General features: G+C 38.8%; 1 protein-coding gene across 5 annotated transcripts in view; it reads left to right on the top strand.

The window, feature by feature from the left end:
- Nucleotides 1–17,938, top strand: part of THSD7A (thrombospondin type 1 domain containing 7A) — a 664,277-nt gene that overhangs the window by 228,811 nt on the left and 417,528 nt on the right. For 3 of the 5 annotated variants that reach the window (XM_019825529.3, XM_019825530.3, XM_019825528.3), the window contains exon 1: nucleotides 6,585–7,048. The exons of the other annotated variants lie outside the window; for them this stretch is intronic. In XM_019825529.3, the coding sequence (XP_019681088.2) occupies nucleotides 6,871–7,048 (178 nt within the window). In that variant the 5' untranslated portion in view covers nucleotides 6,585–6,870. Of the gene's footprint in view, nucleotides 1–6,584; nucleotides 7,049–17,938 lie in introns of those variants that run through there. 5 annotated transcript variants of the gene reach the window in all.

The raw sequence follows: 17,938 nt of genomic DNA, 5'->3' as shown, positions 1-17,938 counted from the left end.
TTAACAAAACTTAGGGAAGAAATTGAAAACCTGGGGAGATGTATAACAAGTAAAGAAATTGAAATAGTAATGAAACATTTTTCATAGAGGAAATGTCCAGGCCCAGCTCGTGTCAATAATGAATACTAAGCATTTCAAAGAGAAGTCACACAGTCCTTCACAAACTTTGAAAATAAGAGGGGGAAACCCATCCCAACTCATCTGTGACGTCTGTATTACCCTTATGATGAAAGCCAGCTAGCATCACAACAGCAACAAAAAATAAACTCAAAACCAATGTTCCTAATGAGTAGCTGGAAAAACCTCAACTTAAGGTGACTATCACTTTCAGTAACCTACATAAAGGATTTACATCATGACCAGGTGTGATTGATTCCAAGAATGCAAGGTTGGCTCAACATTGGAGAAATCAGTTAATACACTATATTGATCAATTAAAGGGTATAAAACAGCTAAAGCATGCTGAAAAATCATTTGGGAAATCCAAAACCCATTTGTGATAAACACTTTCAACAATATAAGAATTAATGGAAATTTCCCAATCTAGGTTTGGAAATGGCATCTATGAAAAATCTACAGCTCCCATCATAGTTCATAGTGAAAGAGTGCATATTTTCTTTCTAAGATCAGTCATAAAGCCAGGGTACCAGCTCTCTTCACTTGTATTTAACATTGTGATGGAAGTCTTAGCTTGGGTAATAGACAAAATAATAATTATAGTAACATTGTAATATAATTAAGGTTTTCAGAGCAAAGAGGAAGGAATAAAAATATCTGTAGATGGTAGTTTTATATATTGAAAACTTTGAAATTTAGAAAATATTGGAAGTAAGATGAATTAAGCAAGATTGTAGGGTATAAAATCAGCATGTAAAAATCAACTTGATTTCTAAATCTTGGCTGTGAACAATCTGAAATGAAGTTCAGAAAACAATTCTGTTCACAAGTAGATCAAAAACTATAAAACTTAGGTTTAACAGAATAAGTATCATCTGTGCACTGAAAAGTATAAAATACTCAAGAAAATAATTTCTGAAGATCTAAGTAGTCCATGTTCATGAATTAATAGGACAGTTCATCTCAAATTGGTCTATAGGTTCACTGCAATGTCATCTAAATCTCAATATGCGATTTGTAGAAACTGAGAGGCTGATGGTGAAAAAAGGATGGACATGCAAAGGACTAGAGACACAGAAAACGTTTTTGAGAAAGAAAAAAGTTGAAGGTCTTAACATTATTAAATGTCAAAACTTAGTATAAGCTACAGTAATCAGGATAATATCATATGAGCATAAAGATAGGCACATCTATCAGTGGAATAAAAAAAACCTTTTCCTTTATGGTGAAATGATTTTTGGTAAAAAGCGTTGACACAATTCAATAAGAAAAACAATCCTTTAAGTGATTCTGGGACAATTGGTTATCAGTGTGCAAAATATTTTTTTAAACGTTTATTTATTTATTTATTTATTTATTTATTTATTTTTTAAATTTTTTTTCAACGTTTTTATTTATTTTTGGGACAGAGAGAGACAGAGCATGAACAGGGGAGGGGCAGAGAGAGAGGGAGACACAGAATCGGGAACAGGCTCCAGGCTCCGAGCCATCAGCCCAGAGCCTGACGCGGGGCTCCAACTCACAGACCGTGAGATCGTGACCTGGCTGAAGTCGGACGCTTAACTGACTGCGCCACCCAGGCGCCTCTTAAACGTTTATTTTTGAGAGAGAAGGTGAGTAGGGCAAGGACACAAAGCTGTCAGCACAGAGCCTGATGCAGGGCTTGAACTCACAAACTAGGAGATCATGACCTGAGCAGTAGTCCAATGCTTAACTGACTGAGCCACCCAGGCGCCCCTCATTGTGCAAAATATTTCATTCAGAACCTTACTTCATAACCATGTGCAAAATTACCTCCAGCAAATCAGGGACTTCAACTTTTGGGCTACCTCTCCGCCTGGTGGCATAAGAGCCACCATGGAACTTTAAGATACTGTTGTCTCTTTCACCAACACATTCTTGATGTTTTTGGTGATTAGTGTGCCATCTGCATGTCCCCTTGGAGAAGAAGAATCCATTCTTGGGTCTTCATTTTTTTTTGCCGAGTGTCTTTGTTCCAGAATGACCCTTTCTTCCCTGTCTGCCTTGGTAATTTAGGTATTTCAATTTCCATCACTGCTCTTTCAGGGTTCTAGGAACTACCACTTTGCACTTCCTGGCAGAGTATTGAATTCCATCTCTGTGGAGTTTTCCGGAAGTTTAATAAACTCTCTCTCTTATCTTGTTCTCATGTTCTGGCCTCTAATCAAACACTCTCCAAATCTAGCTCTGTGAATATTCTTCTGGCTCCTACCATTACATTCTAGTTAATTCTTGCAGTTCCTTTGCGTGTAGCCCTTTTACAATCTTAACAAGCCCAGCAGCATATCCTATGCTAACGTAATGCAGCAGCTTAACCCTAGTTAGTTATCAGTCTATGGAGCAAGGAACACAAAGCCTTGCTGGGAGAAGGGTGTGCCAGCTCTTAATAGGGAGGGGTCAGCTGCCTCTGAAGGCTTTGGGAATTTAGGGGGTTCTGGAAACAAAGACTTGAAGATACCCACCCAGACAGATTTGTCCCACATATCCAGTTACAGATTTTCCCAAACAGAACACTGATCTTAACGTAATAAGCTTGCCTGCATTTATCATTCCATCTTTGCAGTTGTCCACTCTTAACTGTGTTCACTTTGATCTTTGGCTTTTTTCTACCTCTACCACGAGACAATGGTCTCTCTTTAAGGATTATTGACCTTCATATTTAGTTTTCAATTGTTTGTTAAAGGCTCATACATTTTGAGTATCCATCTGTAGGACACTGACACAACTGGTGATAATTAATTTTCAAATGCCTGGATCACTGTATTGGCCAGGGTATTCTCTCCAGAAACATCCTCCTAAGTCACTGGTGAAAGTTGTTAACAATTTGGGTACTACCTTGTGTCCAGGACTATTGCTCATACATGGCCTAGGATGGGGTCACTAGAAGTATGTGAACCAAAATATTGTACATTTGCACTTGATACTCAAAACATGGGGTCTCATTATTTGCAGCAGATCCGTATTGCTTCCAAACAGGTTGAGTTTTGAGTAAAATGGAGAAATGATGGCATTTGCTTTCTGTAAAACTATTTGAAATCTAGAATTAGCCGCCCCCCTCACCACACACACTCAAACACCAACAAAGTAATCACCAATGAACCACCAAACAAGACAAAAGATGTTATAAAGAAAAGGAATTGGAAAGAAAATAGAAGATCATTGTTACAGTCAGAATTGGGAAAGAAAGCAAAATCTGTGATCTCTTATTACAAAGGTAAAAAGGGAAATGTTTTATCTTCTATCGCTTTGGTGGGTGTGGCAAGAAGGGAATTGAAAGAAGCCCAAAATAAATGTTATCCACCCCAAATCTTGGTCAAGTATGACACCTAGAGGCCACACAAACAGAATTCCTTTGGGTGATTTTTTTTTTTTTAATCTGGCCGGAAACATTTTATGTAGGAAAAAATATTTAAAGTTTTTATTTCAAAATGGACATTCTTCAGTACTTCCCTGTAACACTCTATCAGTGAATAACTTTGTGTATATTCCTTCACTTATGTGTGTAGATATGTATACGTCCTCACTATCAAGAGTTTGGAAATGACAACAAAAATAATAAAGATGGATGAAAGGACACCACTTGAAGGGTGATAGGTTCAGAATTGTCTCATTTCTAAATATGAAAAAAAATATGCTTTGCATTTTCATCCGTTGGTTTGGAGAATTTTGGTAGCCCTGGCTCATTAATACTCGAACAGTTCTTTATGAAAAATGATGAACGATTTACTTTGTGGCAGGCTGTACAGATGGTCAATTTAATCTGCATCCTTGAGACTTCTCACGACTAAATTTTGACATCATGTCATTAAACATTTGTGTATTATTTATATCATATTCTAGAAAACAAAGATTGCTATGTCTTGCCGTCCATCAGTTTTATTGATAGGATTTATCCTCCTGGACACGATAGCTTTCACAAAGGAACATGTATCTGAATATATATATCATATCTGTCTCCTCAGAGACCCATATATTTTTGTCCTCAAGTGCAATAATGGCATTGTTATTGAACAGACATGTTAGTGGTGAGACAAATGCTTACATGACTCAGTTTCTTTAACCTTGTCCAGAGATGTTTTTGCTACTAACTGTTTGGGCTTGTATGTGTGTTTGCATGTGACCCGTATGACTTGTATAAACTGAACTTAAAGGAGGAAACACAATTTTTAACTCTTTTCAAACAGTCTGCAGAATATTCATCCTAGTCGTGTATTTTAAATGGCAGCAAATTTTTGACTTAGAAGTGGTTCCTGACTCCTGTGATATGTATAATGTTTGAAGTTGTAGCTATAATGTTTGAACTCTTGACCAGTTGAGTAATTATTACATAATTATGGATAAATATAAACATCAGATTCTTAACTTTTCTTTTGACCGTAAGCTATTATGTATAGCATCCAATGGCTTCTTGTCGGACTAATTACCCTGTACATTAAATTGTACTAACTTGACTGTTTAGAGTCTCTGTCTTCTGTTATATAATGAGTTTCTACTTGGTGAATTGGTTTGGGACTCCCTAAGAATGCTTAGAATGGACCGTTATTAAAACAGTGCTTCCAGTTCGACATCTTCCCTGTGTCAGAGTTGGAGGAATTCAGGATAAACCTGCAAGGTGCTAACAGTAGCTGAGAAATAAACACAGCCAGGATAGGAAAGCAGTGCCATTGTAGAGAGGTACTTTGTAGAGTTTGCTCTCAGAAGACAGAATGAAGGAAGCAATAGCAGGAGCTATTTTCTTCTTTGGTGTAACTGTTGAAACAAGTGTCCTTTAGGGAACCATACATTTGTTAGGATCAGGCTTCCTTTGTATGCCTTATCAGCCTATAATCTTTTGATTGTTGCCTGTGTGTGTGTGTTTATTTATTTATTTTTAACCAGTGAAGGAATAGTAATCCACACTAGTTTATCTCTCCTAATCACAGACTCACAGAGCTAGGTTGCTCTGAGCTTTTAATTCCCTCTTAGAGGCCTAACAGAGTGGAAAGTAAACAAAGAGCAAATTTGCAACCTTAAACATTGCTAATTTCCTCTGATGTCAGAATACTTAAACAGGCAGGACCTCGGAATTATTTGATCAAACCTGCTTTTAATCTAATGCATGCACAAGGGCTGTGTCTGGAATGATCTGCAAAACGGCAGGCGTCCCAAGAGAGCTTTATGGAAGGTTTCCTCTGTCAGAAACCGTAGTTTCCTCATTTTAAACTCTGGAGTTGGCTGTGTTTTTGGAGTAAAGTCATAAAGAGTAGTTTTCCTGCCTTTTAAATTTTATTTGGCCAAGTATTGCTGACCGGATGTGGATAGTTTTCTTTGGCTTTCTGTTTGCTGACTTTTTAATTGGCTACATGCCTTATTATTTTAGCTTTACTAGAAAATGAATTAATAAAAGGGTATTATTGAGGGAAAGAAAGAAAGAAAGAAAGAAAGAAAGAAAGAAAGAAAGAAAGAAAGGGCAAAGCATTATCTGACTTCATACACTTTGTTTCATTGTGTATGGTTTAAGAAAATAAACACAGAACAAAAGACCGCAAAGCATTAGGTTTTTTAGACTATGAAGCATTTTTCTACAATAAGATTCAGAGAAATTAATGCCTGGGATTTTTAAGTAAAGAGTGTCCTAATTTGGAGATACCCAAATAGTGGAAACCCAGTTTTCCCTTTCATTTTACTTACAGCTGTGTGGGTACTTAAAGGGGGCATACTTTTGACAGAAGTAGATAAAGGGGATAGCACTTTTAGTCACTGCGTGTTTGAAATACGGTTTTAAGATGGGTGTTTGTAAAACCTTATCAATGTAACTAGATAGCATTGTGAATGCTTATTAAGTACTAATTCAGTTTTAAAGACTGAAAACACAATGTACTTTGATCTGTCACAGGTCAGTATTGTTGGTATTTCTGTTGAGAACAGATTAAGTTAAAAGGAAACACATTTGAGAGAGTGTTCAAATGCTTTTCAGTGGCAAGTAAACAACTCTGCTGTTTGTGTTTTTTACATCTGATCATAAATACGGCTTCCGACATAAAGTAATTCAGAAGCCACCGATTAAAAATAAATTATACACACTGATGCTTTGTGTAAATACACACTAAGAATAGCATGCCACGAGATGTAGCATTTGACTCCTTGGATGCCGATGAATTTCAATGCCTGTTATTTGTCATGCTGAAGCCTGTCGGGTGATGATTCTTTTCATTGGTGTATCCTTCCAAACATATTTCATCGCACCATGTGCACAGGAGTTCTCTGGGCGGGCGTGTTCGATCTGGGTGCCCCCTCTCCCCTTCGCTCCTTCCTTTCTCGCCCTGGCGCTCTCGCCGCCTCCTGCCTCCAGCCCCCACCCCCGCCCCCCCTCGCTCCTTTTCGGCTCACGCCCCCCTCCCCTCTCTCCAGCTGGCGGAGGGGGTTGCGCTGCCTCCCAGACCTCGAGGACCTGCTCAGTCAGCTGGGGCCCCCTGCGGCCGGCTGCCTCCCTCGCCGCTAGGACCTGCCACTCTGCGCGGAATGGCAGCCGCAGCAGCATCCCCGCCAGCGGCAGCGGAGGCTGCAGCCACGGCCACCGCGGACGCTATTGTTCCCCGGTGTTAAACGCGCTTTCGCTCCTTTTCATCTGAAACGAACAATAGCAGGGAAGAGCTTTGCTTTCTGCAGTCCTTGGGAAGACAGAGTGAGGGCGCAGAAAAATTCCCTGCCGACCGCGTTCCGGATCCGGACCCTGGAGCGGCTGCGGGCGGCATGGGGCTGCAAGCGAGGCGCTCCGCGTCCCGGAGCCCAGGCGCCGCGGGCCCGCGCCCCGGTGTCCTGCCGCTGCTGCCGCCGCCGCTGCTGCTGCTGCTGCTGCTGTGCCCGGGCGCCTGCGGGGCTGCGGCTCCCAGCCAGGCTGAGGCGTCCACTCCGTATCTGTGGAAGACTGGTAAGTGGCACAGAGTTCTCCCTTCTTCTCCTCTCCACCTCTGGGTCCGTATTACAAAGCTGCTGGGCTTCAGGAGGGACCCCTGTGCATCTTGAGAGCCCCGGTGTAGCGGGATCCTAAGGTGAAAAGTACGAGTACTAGGAAGCAAATTGGGTCATGCCCGGTGCTATTAGGGAAGAACAACCTAGCAACTAAGAGGCATGAGAGAGCCACGGGAATCGTGTTTCTCTCGCAGCTCTGTAGTTAATGAGGACACCCAACACGGTGCTTTCATAATGAAGTGCGTTCTTAACCTCTGGGCTTTCATTCTACCGAGAGTTCCTCAACTATATTTCTGGCAAAGAAGAGGCAAGCAGCTCACACCCGGTCTTCATTCTGTCTTCAGGCACTTTGCTCAGTGCCATGAAACGTGTGGGTATAGAGTTGAATTTGTTAAGTATAGCTTTGTGAAATGTGGGACACGTGGAAACAAGCCAGATGAGGGCAGTCCTAACAGCCAAAGGCAGATGGGGCTCCAGTGAGCTCAGGGAGAGGGTGCAAAGATCAATTCTTAATGAGTGAATGCCGTGATTTTTCAAGTGTGCAGTCGTAAGGATGTTTAGGTTTAAACTTTTCCTGCCTTGAGAATTCTTCTGCTTTGTTTTCAACCAACTAACAAAAGCAGCAACTAATTGTGCCTCAGAAGCTCCAGGCAAAGTGCTGACTTGAGGTCCTGGTGGGACAGTGACAAGCAGGAAAACAATACCAAATGAGGAATTAACTCCCTTTTCTCCAGTGTCTTTTTTTCTCCTCTAAAGGACGCTGAGAATTCTTTAGCAGACCTGAAACTTGGCATGTGTATAGAAATGAAGTAGGAAACATTATTCCTGTTGCTTAGGGGTAGGGGTAAATTAAGAGTTCCTTGGCAATGCCTAAACGTTAAGAGAAGCATGCAGTAGAAGGGAGGGAAAAGATGTATTTGTCATGGGATTGCAAACAAGTTACACAGACTGGGACTCTTTCCTGGCGGCAACTATCTGTAGCCCCCAGCTGCAAAGAGAGGCTAGTCTACTCTACAATTACACCAATATTCTGAAATTTTAAAGAAGTTGCATCTCTCCGGCAACTTGGGGAGAAGATTGAACAGAAATTTATTTCAAGCCAGAGTACCTAATTTGCTTCAGAATGTTGCAAGAAATAGCACACACACTTTTAGGAAAGCCATTTGGATGTCAGTGTTAGCCACTCTTGTTGCCATTTGGAGTTTAAATATTAGTTGTTGACTAGTGGATGCAGATGAAATCATATTAATTTATTTCACATTCAAACAAAGAGTTGAAGATCTCCTCTACTTTAGCTAATGCCATGGTTTTACTTTTCTGAAGCTTGGTCATAACAAAAAACAATAATCAAACTATAATTTACCATTAAATGGTATTATTTGGAGGTTTGGGAAGAACTTCTCCAGTAGGTAAGTACTAGACAAAATTGTACTTGCCTGCTTGAAATTTGTGCTGTTAAAGTAAGAAAACCCAAGCAGTAATTCAGATAGAATTAGAATCTAGGCAACATTCACTGTGCAGCATCTGAGGTGCCAATATATGTCAACATAAATGTCATGGTGGGAACACAAACCAATAAACCATTTAAAATAGTGGAAACCTCTCAGAAGCAAGGATATGGAGACCTTGGTTCCACTGCCAGTGCCAGCTCTTGCTAGCTAGAAGAATGTTGGCAGGTTCATTTAACTTTTGACCCCTCGTTTTCTCAGCTGCATATAAATGCAGTGATACCTTCTTCTGACTATTCATAGTGTTACGAAGAGCAAATGAGTGAGTTATGAGAAAGTAATCTATAAATTTCAACGTGATATGCATGTGAAAATATAAGCTAGTACGATGAGGGTGATAATGTCATCTCTTTTATGGTGGTCCTTGGCTTGGTGGGGGAAAAAAAGTGAAGTAAACTGGAGAGGAAAATTTTTCCTCTTTTTTTTTTTCAAGAGGGAAAGGAGGCTTTGCTATTATCTCTAAAGAAATTGAGAGTTGTTATCAGATGAATTAGGAAATATTTAAAGGAGTGGGATACACTGTAAATGAAAATGTAGAGATGAAAGAATTGTGTTTGTCGATGAAAATAGGAAGAGAATTGGGAGAGAAAATGAGGTGAGGTGAGGTGAGACTGTCCAGGATGTCTGTTCCAGTTTCTTGGTCTTGGTACAGCAACTAATAGGGAGTTAAATTATTGGTCACATCACTGAATTACAGGGATGTAGTAAAAGGTCCACTGGTTGAGCAGCTGGGACAGGAACTCTTAACACTGTGTTTATCACTAACAAGCTGTAGAGCATTGGAACAGTCATTTAATGACTTTGGTTCTTGGTTTCTGAGTTTGTAATATTCATTGATTAGAAAAAATGATATGTAAGGGCCTTTTTGTGCCTTAACATGCTTCATATGTATGTATGTATATGCACATACATACACCATAAACGCATCTATGTACACATACCCATAGTTTTTAAGGTGTGTATATATATAATACATATATATAATAAATAGGTTTATAATACATGATGTATGATATATAATGTATAATATAGGAAAGTCTAAGGTATATATTATATGAAAGTTTTATTAAGTCAACTCACAACAAAGAGTTATCGAGGACTCAGTTATGTGAAGTCACTGAGGTAGAGGCTGACTAGAATATTGACATCCCTTCCCTCAAGAAATTCATAATTGAACAATACTGTAAATACACAACAGCACATGGCGTACCATAGTCATGAACAAAGCTGTGAAAACAGGGAAGTTGTGTAGCTGATAAAGGGGGCTGTAGAAAGTTTTAAGGAGGAGTTAATATTGATTGGGGTTTTGGAAGATGAGAACTGGATTGTTTACTCTGGGAGGAGTGGAAGTCTATTTCAAGCAGAGCAAAGAAAGAAAATAAAAGTAAAAGCATGCCAACATTCTTAGGTCTTGAAAGCACTGCAACTCAAGTGTAGGATGTTTGGTGGGAATGAATGGGGGAATGCCAATTTGATGAATTCGGGCAGGTTGTAAGAAAACCTTCAAACTTTGGTAAAAGATGTTGGAGTTTTAACCTAAAAGCAAGGGGAAGCTATTGGAAGCTTTATGCAGAGGATTGACATATTCTTTTCCCAGAATGGAGAGAGATAAGTGAAGAGGCTGGGAGGTCAATAAGGAGAGGGCCTGAGAGGCAAAGGGGCCCCAAACTAGGACCATGGAAGTGAAGAGGAGAGGAGGGCTAGAGATCACACTGCAGAAGTGTTACCTCAGCTTTAGATTGCAGGGAATGCTGTGCCAAGGAGAGGAGGAATTCATTCCATCAAGATTGCCATCATATCTGCACCTAGTTCCTTGAGGTAGAGGATATGAAAGAAGAAAGAGCCAATTTCCTGGGGTTAGAGAAGAAGAATATCAGTTTACTTTCAATGTAGCAAACTTGAGGAGTAATCCATTCAAATGAATGTATCTGATGGGAAAACTAGTGACTGGATGGGCAGTTTAGGAGAAAGGCTGAGAGCATAGACTTGGAACTCAATAAATGTATAATATTTCAAAGCATGGTAGTTGGAGGGATGATTAAAAGAAAAGAAATACTTAAAAGAGGGGCCAGGGCACTTTACAGGGAATATTGATATTGAAAGGGCCATTGTTGAGGAGAGACGCGTGGAAGGGTGAAAGACAGTGTGGTCACAAGAGGTCCAAGGAAAATGGCAATAGGTGCTAAATGGAAGAAGATGTTTTATGAAGGGGATGATGGCAAAAAGTATAAGACATTTCTGGAAGGCTGGAAAAGAATTATGAAATATTTCAGAAATGATTGAATAAAAGGGGGAATTTGTAAGATAATTCTCAGTGTTTTGGGAACGGATGTTTTAACTGGAGTAGTAGAGTTAGAACCTTATTTGAATAATAAACAAGATAATGAAAACGGTATGATATTGATGAAGTCAAATAACCAAAGGGTGTTGACATCACTACACTTGTTTTTTAATAGTGAAAACCTCAGAATATGATACTAAAAATATTTATTAAAATACAAAATGAAACATTTTAACAGTTTTGTGTCAGATTTATTTGAGAGGTAACGTATTTGTGTGAATAATTAAAAAAACATTTCATAAACACAGATAAAGCGCTTTATTATTGGAAGATAAATAATTACTGATATTAGTTTTTCACTCTTCAATATTCTAGAATATGGAATTTTTAAGTAGTAATTATAACCAATAATATTTACCTGGCATTTCTAAATTAAGAACATGAATACGTTGCATAAAATATCATTGACTTAACATGAATAGGACAGAAAACAGTGAACACCTGCAACTTTTATCAACTTCTGTCACAGATATATTTTCAGAAAGGTCTTAATGAAGTAATTGTATTTCTTGTTTTTAACTGATGTATAGTTGATATACCATGTTACATTGGTTTCAGGTGCACAGTATAGTGATTGGAACAGGTTTGTACATTAGGCTATGCACACCCTAAGTGTAGCAACCATCTGTACCATACAACCCCATTAAGATACCACCGACTGTATTTCCTATGCTGTACCTTGTATTCCTGTGATTTATTCATTCCACAAGTGGAAGCCTGTATCTCCCACTCTCCTTCCCCCATTTTATCCTTTCACTCAGCCCCCTGTCCTCTGGCAACCTTTGGTTTGTTCTCTGTACTTATGGATCTGTTTCTGCTTTCTAAGTTTTGTCTATTCATTTGTTTTGTTATTTAGATTTCGAATAGAAGTAAAATCATATGGTATCTGTCATTTTCTGTCTGACTTATTTTATTTAGTATGTTACTGTCTAGGTCCATCTGTGTTTTGACAAATGGCAGGATCTCATCCTTTTTTGTGACTGAGTAATAGTCTATTGTGTGTGCTGTGCTGTGCTGTGTGTGGGTGTGTGGGTGTGTGTGTGTATGCCTTCTTTATTCATAGAACTTGGTGGCTTCCATACTTGGGATATTGTAGATAATGCTTCATTAATATAGAGTCCATATATCTTTTGAATTGATGTTTTCATTTCCTTTCTTCTGGGCATTTACCCAGTAGTGGAATTGCTGGATCATATGGGAGTTCTATTTTTAATTTTTTGAAGAATCTTCATACTGTTTTCCACAGTGGCTATACCAATTTACATTTCCACCAACAGTGCGTGAGGGCTCCTTTTTTCCCCCACATTCTCACCAGTGCTCATTAATTATTTCTTGCCTTTTTGATTTTAACTATTCTGACAGGTATAAAATCATATCTTATTGTAGTTTTGCTTACATTTCCTTGATGATTAGTAATTTTGAGCATCTTTTCTTGTGTCTGTTTACCATCTTGGCATGTCTTCTTTGGAAAAATATTTATTCAGGTGCTCTGCCCGTTTTAATCAAGATTTTTTTTTCTGGTGTTGAGTTATGTAAGTTCGTTATATATTTTGGATATTAACTTCTTATCAGATCTATCATTTGCAGATATCTTTTCCCATTCAGTAGGTTGGCTTTTCATTTTATCGATGATTTCCTTCACTCTGCAAAAGATTTTAATTTTGATATAGTCCCAAATTGAGTTAATTTTTATATTAATGAAATTACACTGAAATCCAAGAAAAAGGTACACACTAACCATTGTTGAGAATTCAGGGGATTAAGGTATTTATCAGTGTGAGTTTTCTCTCAAGGAAATCACTTCTCAGGTTAAACACTTTTGAACTACGTTGATCCAGTGCAAGGCAATACTATTAACAACAATCACTGTGTCCTTTACGCTGTTAATTGTGTGTAAAATAATTCCTTACTTTTTCAATATGAAATAAAAATAAGGATTATTCTTTTCTTTCATGTACTTGTCCTAATATAAACTATTCTGTAATGCATATGGAAAAATATTAATCCTAATTCTGCCATTCATTAAATAACAAAGGAGGGAGGGATGTCCTTCCAGGTAGTAGTAACATGAGGGTGGCATTATCCTAATAAAAGTGTTTTGCACTTCAGCTGTGCTTAATTTGGAATGTGGCATAGTTTGCTCATTAAATGCAAGACGGAGATAGAGTGGACAGTGTGGGCGTAACAGTCAATTAATACAGAGTAACATGGATCACAATGCTATATTTTATCTATGTTGTTAAATTATTTCATCTCCAATATGGCTAAATAATATGTATTACACAGAGGTTTTCTGAATTTTAATTAAATACGGTAGCATATGTAATATATTAGTGGAGTGTTTGATATATGTTAGAACTTCAGTGAATGGCATTTTTTATTATTTTTATTATTCTAATATATAATACAGTGGCTACTTAATTTTATGACCTGGAACAAGTCCAGTAATGTGCATTAGCTTTCTTGAAATCACTTGTTTGGTAAATGCACTAGAAGTTACAGATTGATACAGTGCGAGATACTCCATCAGATTATAAGAAAGGCAGCATTGTGGGGATGGAAAGAACATGGGCTTTGGGATCAGACAAACCACTATTTAAATCTGCCTCTACCTTACTGGTCAAGTTAGTTAAACTGATTTTGTTTTGTCACCTTAGCATAGTGACAGAAATTCTGAAGTGAGAGGCCATTTGCAAAGTTTTGACTGGTAGTAAATGGAAAGTGCCTAGCACAGTGCCCTAAATGTGATAGATGTTCAAAAAATGGTTTCTTCCATTCTTGATTTTTGTTCCCCCAAAAATGACATCACAAGCAGGAATTTTACAGATTCAACACATTCATCAGTCTTCTCCAGACAAGTGGCACCGTGAAAAACCAAACAAATCAAGGAAGAGAGGTGGTTTTATTATAGGCTCATCTTTTTTTATTGCTTAGACACTTTGATGTAGACAGTGTGGAGCACAGACCATAAAAATATTTTGAACAGCAAATTCAGGGTGAATTATATAAATAGAAATTTTTATACCTCATTTTGTGCTGTGTTTCAAGGGCTTTCTCAAGAATCTGAAATGTTAGATTCTTGAAAGTGTCTTGTGACCTCTGCTTTCCAACTTAATTGTTTTCACAGAATTGTTTTTATGTATTCGTTAATTATGCTTACCAGATGATCATTTAAATTCTTTTGAAAAATTAAGTTTCTTTCTTTTGTGAGAGAAAGAGAGTGAACACAGCAGGGGATGGGCAGAGAGAAGGAGAGACAGAATCCAGGTCAGCCTCCACACCATCAGTGCAGACCTGATCTGGGGCTTGAACCCAAGAAGTGTAAGATCATGGCCTGAGCGGAGATTAAGAGACGTTTAACCCACCACGACAGCAAGGTGCCCCTAACTACATTTTTAAAAACGAAAGTTTCTATCTTGTTTCCCTACCCTTCTTTCTTAGCGTATGTAACCCTGTTCAAAATTCATTAAGAGCTTATTGATTGCATCAAAAAGTGAAATGCTCAGGTGGTTTTGTGAAACTTTAATATCTTAATGGACTGCGGTAACTCAGGTCCCTCATTATGCAAATTATAGATGGCTACCTGGTTTGCAAAATAATAGAAGCCCCCGATCAGGACTGAGATTGAGTGCTATAGAGCAACACAAACCCACATTCTTTCCTGCCTGTTACTGCAACCTAGAAAAACTGGTCTGATGGTGGTGGGATGAGATGCTGACATTCAAGGGGAGAGTGAAAGCCTCTGTCTGGTGAATATATAGAATAGGCTCTCTCGGAATTAAGTGGTCCTTAATGAAAGAAACCTTAGGGAAGTGGCATCAGGAAAATCTATTTTTTCTATCACAAGAACATCACAGAGTGTGAGTTAGAGGTGCTGATGAGTCATAAGGTAGAGATTTTTTTTCTATTTCTTTGTCATCCGCACTTCATACTTGACACTTTATAGTGCATTAAAATGATGAAAAATAAAGGAATTTGCATTGAATTCTCAGGTATCTGAGCAATAAGAAAAACAGTGTTTAGAGGAAGTGATATAACAATTAAACACATGTTTAGGAAAGAGTGGAGGAAAACAAGGTAGTGCTGAAAACAGGGATACTAACAAGCAATCCATCTACTGCTTCGGATAACCTGGCCTAACCAAAAGGATGTCCTTTCATCTTCCAGAAATACTGTTGAGCTAATTGATATTTTGCATAGTTTGCCATGTGAAGTTGTAATCTCTAGGGTATTACTTTCAGAGTTATGCCATGAGAAAATAAATAAGGAGATGTAGGGAAAAGGCACAAATGTGCTTCAGGACCATGTATTTGGGTAATGTTGAAGGGGGGACTCTACGTCTGAGGAGCCATCAGAGATCATCCACATAGAATTTAGTGAGCCGTCTCCACAAATCCGGGAGAAGCTTTGCATGGCTCTAAAGACTTGGGGAGAAAATGAGACGTTACAAGAGAGCAACACACCAAGGAGAGAAAGGTGGAAGCAGGCAAATCTGCCTTCTTTTACAAACTATTTTTAATAGGCTTTATTCTCTGAGCAGTTGTAGGTTTACAAAAAACTAAGCAGAAAGTACAGAGTTCTCACATACCCCCTCATTCTTCTCCCATTTCTCCCTATTATCGACATTTTGCATCAGTGTGGTACATGTGTACCATTGATGAACCAGTATTGTTAGGTTATTACTTAAAATCCATAGTTTATAGTGGGGTCAGTCACTCGGATACATTCTGTGCTTTTAGACAAATAGATAATGACATGTATCTAGTAATACATGTATCCACTGTTAGAGCATTATACAGAGTAGTTTCGTTGCCATAAAAATCCTCTGTGCTTCACCTACTCATGTCTCAATCCATCCCTCTATCTTTCCAAATCTCTGGTAACCAATGATCCTTTGATCTTCTTATGTCTCCATACATGTGCTTTTCTTGGAATATCATATAGTTGGAACCATAAAGTATGTGACCTTTTCTTTCACTTTGCAATAATGCATTAAGTTTCTTCTAGGTCTTTTCATGGCTTGATATCTCATTTCTTTTCATCACTGAGTAATATTCTGCTCTATGGACATAGCACAGTTTGTTTATCTATTTACATATTGAAGGACCTCTTGGTCACTTCCAAGTTTTGGCATTATGAATAAAGCTGCTGTAAACATCTGTGTGTAGATTTTTGTGTGGATATGTATTTATCTCCGTTATGTGGAGACCAAGGAGCACAATTGGTGGGTCATATGGTAAGGAGCACCTTTAATTTTGTAAGCAGCTGTCTTTCAAAGTGGCTGTACCATTTGCATTCCCATCAGCAGTGAATGAAGGTTCCTGGTGCTCCACATCCTGGCCAGTGTTGTCAGTATTTTGAATTTAGCTGTTTTAATGTGGGTAGTTGTATGTCGTTGTTTTAATTTTCTATTCTTTGATGTTACATAATGTTGAGCGTACTCTTTTCATCTGCTTGTCATCTGCATGGCTTCTCTGATGAGGGATCTGCAGTCTTTCCAGCATATGAAGAGTAGCAGGAACAGGTGGAACCCTCAGGTGACTGAGTTCAAAGTCTTCGCCTAGCCTGAGCTGCGCATGCTTCCTTTCTTGTTGCTCTGATGACTCATACTAACAAGTATTTTATAAAGAGAAAATAAACATGGAAGTTAAGTAAATAAACACCAAATGGAGATGGGCCTACACTTTGTCTTTTGTTCCACCTTGAGGGGAACACCTTGGGAGAGAATTTGGAAGTGATAAACAGTATCTTGAAGTGGAAGAAAAGGGTGTGATATATGAAAGGTTAAATGGAACCTGTAAGCTTGTGAGATTTCCTTTTTTTTAAAATGGGGTTTTCACTGTTTTTTTTAATGTTACTTATTTTGGGAGAGAGAGAGAGTGCGTGAGAGAGAGCAGGAGAGGAGCAGAGAGGGAAAGAGAGAGAATCCCACACTGGTTCTGAGCTGTCAGTGCAGAGCCCGACGTGGGGCTCAATCCCATGAACTGTGAGATCATGACCTAAGCCGAAATCCAGAGTCAGACACTTAACCCACTAAACCATCCAGGCACCCCAAGCTTGTGAGATTTTCAAGTGCACTATGCACATGCTGGGTCTCTAGCTGACTGTTCTGGTTAATTACATAGTTGCCTATCTATTTTTCCTTGTTCTGGATGGAGGCTGGCAAAAAGTTGATGTGCAGTATCCCCCTGAGCTTCTGGGAAACCGTGAAATCCCTTGTTCTGGTCCCTGGTAAGTTGAGATGTCAAGGCAGCCAGCTGCTTAGCTTGCTCCCACAAGCCTTTCCACAGACACAGAATGGGAGCACATCCAGAATGAGGCTCAGAAGTGATCATGTGTGCCCAAATACAGTACACTACACAGGTAGTTAACTTAGAACTATATAGAGAGCTTGCTGGACAGTTAATTTTCCCAAACGCATCATGCATAGGCATTGATTAGGCAGTAGGAATAATTAAACTCATGCTATATGGCGAAGGCAGGACTTAACAAATTGTGCCATGCTGTCTGGAAAAAAAGTTATCCCTTGGGTTGTAATAGCAGTAGTGATACAGCACATACTGAGTATTGTAGATGGCATCAGAACACAAATATTGCCTATTTGGGTTGCACTATTAAAAGATTATTTTTGTTTTCTCTCTCAAAATGAGCATAACTGTAAGTGTCAGGGGAGTCTATCCCCTGTATTCAGTTACTTCCCCTTGACAGTGAAAGAGGTTAGTTGCAAAGAATTGAAGCCATAGCTTGAAATGAAAGAAGTACTGATTGCTGAGTAGTAAAATACATATTTATGTGCATTTTTGTGTGTAATAAATGAAATGTTCAAGAATCAGCTTTTGAGACATAGGAACGTTGGCTTGATTTTGTACTTTATTAAGAATATGAACTTAATCTCTGTGTCTCATTCCTCAGCCACGCCCTAGGTATGATACTAGTATCTCCCTCTACAGATTGTTTTTGTGATATCTTGAGACAAAACCGTAGAGCACTTAGATGGTGC

Source organism: Felis catus, chromosome A2 (assembly GCF_018350175.1).
Source record: "Felis catus isolate Fca126 chromosome A2, F.catus_Fca126_mat1.0, whole genome shotgun sequence".
Taxonomy (NCBI): Eukaryota; Metazoa; Chordata; class Mammalia; order Carnivora; family Felidae; genus Felis; species Felis catus.
This window is presented reverse-complemented; position numbering and strand designations above follow the sequence as displayed.